This window comes from Phoenix dactylifera, chromosome 6 (assembly GCF_051530095.1).
Source record: "Phoenix dactylifera cultivar Ajwa chromosome 6, Ajwa_hap1_PhDact_Kaust_v1.1, whole genome shotgun sequence".
NCBI lineage: Eukaryota > Viridiplantae > Streptophyta > Magnoliopsida > Arecales > Arecaceae > Phoenix > Phoenix dactylifera.
In genome coordinates this window covers 27,643,930-27,651,966 of record NC_143195.1, presented here as the reverse complement: position 1 = coordinate 27,651,966, position 8,037 = coordinate 27,643,930, and the positions used below count along the sequence as shown (strand labels likewise).

Here is an 8,037-nt window from a genome sequence, read left to right as displayed (position 1 = left end):
CGCTGGGTGGGTATAATCGAGAGAATCCCACTAACAAAGTGAGAAAAGAAGCTGATGACACATCGGCACCATGTGTCAAAAAAGAGCAACCAGCCAACGCCCTTGGAGTCCTCATTTCACACGGCTTTGGCCCTCTCGCAAACAACGTGCATTATGGCCTCAGCTTTCGTCCGTTACCCATGCAAAAAAAGGCCTTTAAATAGCCCTCCTCTCCCCCGTTACCTTGGCATCCCTTAACTCCGCACCTTGACTACCATGGCTAGTCGTAGTAGCACTAGGCTTTTGGCTCTTGCCCTCATTGTCCTCCTAAGCGTTGGGCTCACTTCTGCCGCTAGATCCCTCACCGGAATCAGCGGTGGAGGTGGCGGTGGAAGTGGTGGTGGTGGCGGCTTTGGCGGTGGTTCTGGGTCTGGTTACGGTAAGGGATATGGTGAGGGATACGGTGAGGGTGCTGGCGGAGGAGTTGGTGGAGGATACGGGAAGGGAGGTGGTGGTGGCGGAGGTGGTGGAAAAGGCGGTGGCGAGGGCGAGGGCACTGGGTCCGGGTATGGCTCTGGTTCGGGCTACGGGTCCGGTGCTGGTGGTGGTGCACATGGTGGAGGCTACGGGAGTGGCGGAGGTGGTGGTGCTGGCGGCGGCTCCGGCGGAGGGCATGGAAGCGGGAGTGGATCGGGATATGGCTCAGGAGGTGGTTCCGGGTATGGTGCTGGCGGTGCCCATGGCGGAGGCTATGGCAGTGGCGGCGGCGGTGGAGGCGGCGGCGGGTCCGGCAGTGGCTCCGGCTCCGGCTATGGGCACGGTTACGGTTCCGGCTATGGAAGTGGTGGGGGTGGAAACTGACACTCCTAGAGGAAAATCCCTACCTTATAATATGCCTTGCATAATGGGTCCATAACGTGCTCTTGATGTAGTTAAGAATAAATTTGCGCTTGTATGCCTACTAGTGTATGGAACGCAGCTTTCTTGCTTAAATAATAACTAAAGAAAAGTTTATAGTATGTCTCTTTTTGATGTTGGGTAAAAGGAAACATCTTATTGTGGGGAATAATTTCTCTTAGGAAGGAAAGTCACACGTTCTTAACAATTTGAGTTCAAAAATGCACTCAAACTCTAAAAGAAACTCGAGTTGCAAAGATTTTTGTTGGAAAAATCTGGAGTTTCCCTGAAATGTCTAAAATTCTCTAACACTTGGAATATTTTTAGGAGCAAGATATTTACAATGTCTAAAATATTGTTCTAACTACTAAATGGATGACAAGAGACATCATCCTCTTCTATAAACAGGTGAGGGGGTTCTCATTTGCGACACAAGTCTCCACCATACTAGATTGAATACTAAGCGTTGTTCAGCCACTTTACTTTTTTCTAATTGTCTTGCTATTTACTTTCCCTAGTTTAAGGAACAGGACACTAGCCTAATCTAGAATTTACTAAAGGGAAAGACTGAGTCAGCTATGGGAAAGCATTCTAAGTAAATGATCCATTCTTAATATAATGATCCATCTTGATTGGCAGTGAGCAGTGGCTGTTCTGTATGCTTATCATGCTACACCAACAAAAGCGATGTCACTTCGTAGAAAAAATAGATTTAAAAATAAACTTAGTCTAAAAATCGAGATATGGCAAATTAACCTTACAATTGATTATACTTTTTTAAGAAAATTAAATAAAATAAAATTGGTTACTGTTTGCATGTATCCAATGAAACTCCAAATTTATCAGGATGTTTAAAAAAAATACTTGGGATTTGGGAGTGTCCTAGTTCTCTCTTCTTCCAGTAACTATTCTATTTTTCTTTATACAGGTTCATAGGGCAACCCTTAACAGGACTTTTTGATAGAATCCATGCGCCTATGCTAAGCTAATGACTGAAGTCCGATTGTGATTCTTAACTACAGGCTTGGGCCTAGTGCACAAAGCCCAGACCAAAAGTTCAGAGTTCAAGGTCTATAGGGCATTGCTATTTTAATTTTTGCCTAATTATTGTTTCCAAAAATCTGAGAACAAAAATATCTAGAGAACAACAAATGACAGTGAAACCTTTTTTTTCTGCAATTCTTTGTAAAAACTTTGGAGCTTTCGGTAGCTTTGGAAAAAGAGTGAAAATAAAATGAATAGCGGAAGTTTTATGCAAATGCTGTTCAACGTCAATCTTTCAATGATATTTAACTAATTTGAAGAGAAACGGGAGAGATAGGGCTTAGTAAATTTCTTGATTTGAATAATGTTTACCTTGGAAAAATGTTATGTAATGACATTTGATAAAATGTAGAAGCAACTGGATTAAATTTGGTTGTAAAATTATAACATTTGAAATTTTCTAAATGCTTTAATTTTACCACTGCCTGTTATTATGAATAATCCATATGGAAATCAAAAATCTCAAGCAGGCTTTTCATGTTCTATGGGTCAAATCTTGTAGGCTGTGCGCCTACCTGCTCATGCTGTTAGGTCAGGGCATGATAATTAACCTCCTCATGCCTGCTTAATTTGGTGTTATTATTGCTCACGACACCTTTTGTCGAGGCGATTAAGGATCACCAACCTAGCATAATCAACTTCAAGCAGCACAAGTCCCACTTCTATCCTGGGTTCTTTTAGGGCTTGTTTGTTTCGCGGGAAGCATTTTTTCTCTTAGGAATATAATTCCTAGGAACAAATTCCTAGGAAGAGGATGCCTAGGAAAGTACTTTTGGCATGTTTAGTTGACCATGGAAAAGTGATAAATTTCCAAAGTGCTTATCTTTGTTTGGATATCACTTTTCTGGAAAAGTTATATATAATTCCTACTATGCCCTTAATAAATATTAGGTCTTTAATACCTCTTTAATGCTTTTTTAATGCTGAAGGGTATTTTTGGAAAAAAATAAAAATTGCGTGATTTCCGCCTCATGGGAAAGATTTTCCCATGAGATGTGGGAATCATATTTTCACGGAAATACAACTTTTCCATCTTTCTCCTTTGAAAACTCCAACCAAACAAGAGGCATCTAATTACTTTCCCGTTGACCATACTCTCCCTCCTTTTTTTCCTGCGAACCAAACGAGCTCTTAGGGTTTTTTGGTTAAGACAAATGTATTATATAGTTCTGGTATTATACAATGCTCAGTCCCTTTATCTCACAGGCCATCATGAGAAGTTTACAGCCAGCCAGTGTGGATCTTTTCACAGCACCGATGGCTCCGATTCAAGGGACAACATTTGTTCTCAAATTTTGTTTGAGAAGTACATTTTTTCTGTGAAATTGAAAGACCAGGTTGCTTAAGCACATGATATTGGATATACTAATTAATTTGCTTGCTCTTCAAAGACATGTACATATGCTTCTGTGTTGTTTCTCTCTACATGAAGCGTACGTAGATGCAATACCATCATTTAAAATTTCTTAGGAAACCATCCATGCCCAACATTTATCCACTCTATTTTTTATTTTTATTTTTTTTATGGCACTCAAGTGACTTCTAGTTGGTCAGGCTTTTCAGCAGCGCTGTTGCCCCATCTGATTAGATGCCCATGTTGGTCAAGGTACAGCAACTGTTGCAGTCTTTTGTCGAATACCTGAAGGTTAAAACATAGCTGAGAACAACGTTCACTTGTGATGGCAATGTTTAGAGCCAAGATACTGTATTAAATGATAGAACCTATAATAAATTTTGTTTTATAAAAACTGAAAGCAGCTTATAATAATAAGAGCAGCAGTAGCAGCAACAACAACAATAAACTACGACGATAGTAGCAGCAGCAAAGCAGTAAAAATGAATAGGCATATGCTTATGGAAAATAATGAACCGTTATGATACAGAAGATACATGTCGAATCACCTAATTTTCTGCTGAAAGAGAATTGCCTTCACCAAAACCAACAATTTTCATGAAAAACTATAATACCTTCCCTTTTTTTCAAATTTCAACCTCTATCACGGGTACCATCCTCAAACAATCATGCCAGCATAAAATTGCAATAATAGCATTGTATTCATTATAAAACAGATAAAGCTCATATCGTTACAACACAATTGAATCTAATGAAATATGGTACAACTTCTGAAAGCTAAACATCATAGCTCTCAATTTTTCTCTTTACTTGAACTTCTCCTTTGGTATTTTAAAATGGCCCAAACGAGATGCCTGAAAGAAAACTCTGGCCATAAAGGGACTGGATTTTGCAAGTGGCTAAAAGTAGTTTGCCAGCGAAGGAAATTACTCAGCGGAGTTTCTCTCGATGTCCTGATCACAATATCAGGATCAGGGCAATCAGATGTGTACAAGTGCCGCTCCAAATCAGTAACTGAAATTAATCACACTATCCATGTTATCTGCCCGAACTGATTCATCTTTATAACCATTATTATACCCTTTCCGTCTTCTGCCCTTCTTTTCTACACATGATTCTTCACTCTTCAGCAGCATGCATGATCTCATTTGTCGACGTGTAGGCCACGCATGCTGAAAACACTGGTCCTGTACTCACTGGCAGTGCTTGCCATTGCCTTTTCAGCTGCTAATCTTGCCGGCTACCTCAAAAGACTCATGTTTTCCAAAAATTAATCCTAATTCTATATTTGTTCACAATGCTCTCTTCCTTTAGCAATTCATCGATCTTTTGCTTCATTAAATCCATCAACGACTGCACCTCATCAGGTTGTCGTTTAAAATTGTCAATACTGAGAGCATATACTGCTCTAGTATAAACTAATTAATTTAACTCCGACGTTTTCAGAAAACTAACATATGGAGATAGAATAGTCCAACATGGCTTCAAGAAGAATCAAACGAATCCTCCTGATTCGTAAAATGACGATGCAATTCATAGGGCTGCTGATTTCCGCTCCATGACTCCCATGAGTTCATGACGCCCATCCAGTTGCATCGAGAGACGAAGCTAAATCGCTAACGTTGCTGTGCTTGTAACGGGTTCCTTCCATAATTTACATACCACAGAAAAGTTTCAACATCAAAAGAAGGAAGCTGATGATCTCGTTTTGCTAGTCAAACGGTATGTTGAAAAACGCAACCAAAGCCAGCGAGAATATCACAATGAGTTACTGGCTCGCAAATTCCACCACCGCCGACGATAAAGAATAGCAGCTTCACCTCGATATCGTCGTATCGAACCTTTCATGATGGAAACAAAATAGAACGAAAAAAGTCAGAGAATACATATCTGAATCGCAAACTAAGCGAGCAATGCAGTAGCTGCAAGCGGTCAGAGAAAGCAGCTTCCAGTGCCAGGTCGATATGAAAGATTTAATGCAAGCTTTGGAGCGAAGGCAAGTAGAAACTTAAGGTTTGGTGGGGTTGGTGACGTTGGGATTGTAGATCGAGGTCGAGCTCATGGAGTAAAGAAGTCATACAAGGCGACAAGGGCGAATGGTTGGTGGTCATGGAGGAATTTGACGCAGGATTTTGATTGGTTTCTCGGTGGACGAGAGATGGATAAGTCCACGCGACAGCAGGGAGGGAGTGGTTGTGGTGTGTGATGTTACAACGTTTTGAAGTGCTTCAAGCGCGGCCGCTTGCCTGTGGGCGAGATCGCGAGAGAATGCACAAGTTAGTGCAAGTAGGCATCCGTATATAAGCGTCCTTTTTTTCTTTTTCTTATTAGTTGTTCCCAGCTTAACATGTCGGTGGGATAATTTTTCTTAGATAGATTAAAAATAATAAACGAAGATTCTTGACTTAAAGAAGAAAATTATTTGCTTCCGCCTGTACGATCGAGCATGTATGTGAGTGCATGTGTATGCTCGTATGCACATGTGCATGTATCTGTGTGAGTAATACATATGTTGTGCATTTATGCTCATGTGTTCATGCATGTGTGTCCCCTGCCATGTGTCAACTTAAAATGATTGTATGTATCTTTCAAAATCAGCTTTCTTTTGAAATGAAAATTTATATATATAGTTACTACAATTTACATTATTTGGTATAGGGGCCTGCACAATACATTTTTAGTAACAAAAAAATGATAGATTTATTACATGGTGGTAAGGATTAGGCCATTAAGATAACATTGATGGGGTATTTTTTCTGAAAAGAAAATTATTCCTTTCATTTATTTTATTTTATTCACTGAATTAATAGGTTGTGCAAAATAAAAATTATATTAAAATATTTTGAAGAGGCAAAATAATAAGTAATTTTATTTAGAGATATAAAGACAAACATCAAATAAGAATCAATTTTATAGATTGAGTGAGACTTAAATTTGAATATATTTTTTTCAGGTGGGGAGAACTAAATCCAACTTTCGATTCCTCAATTTAAATATAAAATATATAAAAGTCAATATTTTGCTTTGAAATTATCTTTTCAACTTTTACTTTTGAGGGAAAAAAATTTTTCTTTACTAAATTCTATGTTGCACAAGAATGCACCATCCCTAGTTACGCCTATTCAAGCTTGACTACAAATAGCGAAAAACCCAAGTTGACTAGATTTTAGTTTCATCACTTTTTCTTTATTTACTTACATTCATTGATCAATATAGCAAAAAATAGTATGCTGAGCACCAACATATCTAGCTTGATAGTACCCAAAAGATGCACCATGGTCGATGTTCATTTATAAGCTTTACTAGTATCCTTTTGTTTTCTCTCTCAAACTTGCGTATCGTCCAAGAGAACAAGGCTATAGTCCAGTGGTGGCACCTCTCTTCTCTTTTAAGTTCCAAACATTTGAACATGTCTTCAGCTGTGAATATGCCTTTTAACATTCCTGATAAATGATTTGCAAAGCTCTTTTTTTGACAAAATAACAAAAAAAACATGTATATCTCCATCAGATAAAAGAGAAGTATAATTATGATCTACGTATGCCTATGCACATTTTTACATGAACAAATCTAAAATTTGCTATAGAACAAACAATGACATGTGTTTGCATATGCCAAATGCTGGTTCGACAAGATTACCTCTAGTTGATCCTTGGAGCCAAGTTAGCTCCAATGAATAGGCTAACACATCACACAGCAAGATACCTAAGGAGCACAGCCATATTGTGCATCCCGTGCATGTCAATGTTTGATACACATCCATACTATATTAGACCAAGAAACAAAATGGCAAAAATGGTTGAACCTACTATAATTTCTTCATATTATTTTTTTAAATACCAAGGGTTATGCAATTTAATCTAGATCGAGCCAGTTGAACTGTTGGATAAATCACTTATTGAACTCAATTTCAGGTAAACATTTCAATCCAAAATTTGGTGATCCAACTTAATAACTTGGTTGAATTTTTCATTAAAGCATGATCCGACTTAAGTAAATCCGTATTATTTATTTTCTATATCTATTATATGCCAAAATTATATAATTATTATTCTATATTTTCTATGTATTTTCTATGTTATTATTTATTGTATTATCTTATTTATTTTTGCATTGATCAGGGGGTTGAGTCGACCGGACATTATTCACTCAAATCCAAATGACTTGAGTTTTGCACTACTTCATCCTTGCTAGCTAGTGCGCTGGAGAGAACTGCGTGTATAAGAAGTTATAGCATGCTGCTTTGTTGTGCATGGAATAAGCAAGCATTAAGCATGCACTATATATATTGTGAGCATTCTAACTCTGTAGGAGGGATCGGGGGTGTATATATACTTTATGCGAAAGAAAGATCCAACTTTTTTCACATGAATGCACTGTTTGATCAACACACTCCAAACTCTATCATTCACCTATCTATATACACGATGAATAATCCAATAGTAGATTTGTGCGATGAAATGTGAATCCTCCCCTTAGGCATAAAGCTGGCTACCTTAGGAAAGCAAAACGTATATTATATCGATGATAAAATAAAAGTGAAAAAAAAGGTGGATGAGCGACGCTGGGTGGGTATAATCGAGAGAATCCCACTAATAAAGTGAGAAAAGAAGCTGATGACACATCGGAGCCAAAGTGTCAAAAAAGAGCAACCAGCCGACGCCCTTGGAGTCCTCATTTCACACGGCTTTGGCCCTCTCGAAAACAACGTGAATTATGGCCTCAGATTTCGTCCGTTAGCCATGCAAAAAAAACCCTATAAA

At 38.5% G+C, this 8,037-nt stretch overlaps 1 protein-coding gene and 1 pseudogene across 1 annotated transcript; one reads left to right on the top strand and one right to left on the bottom strand.

The window, feature by feature from the left end:
- Nucleotides 1-207: 207 nt before the first annotated feature.
- On the top strand, nucleotides 208-998 carry LOC120108359 (uncharacterized). Its single transcript, XM_039121940.3, has one exon. It carries the CDS (start codon nucleotides 256-258, stop codon nucleotides 838-840), a length of 585 nt encoding a protein of 194 aa, XP_038977868.3. The 5' UTR covers nucleotides 208-255; the 3' UTR covers nucleotides 841-998.
- A 2,921-nt stretch (nucleotides 999-3,919) lies between these two features.
- LOC120108358 (dehydrodolichyl diphosphate synthase CPT3 pseudogene) lies at nucleotides 3,920-6,551 on the bottom strand (annotated as a pseudogene).
- Between the last annotated feature and the right edge of the window lie 1,486 nt (nucleotides 6,552-8,037).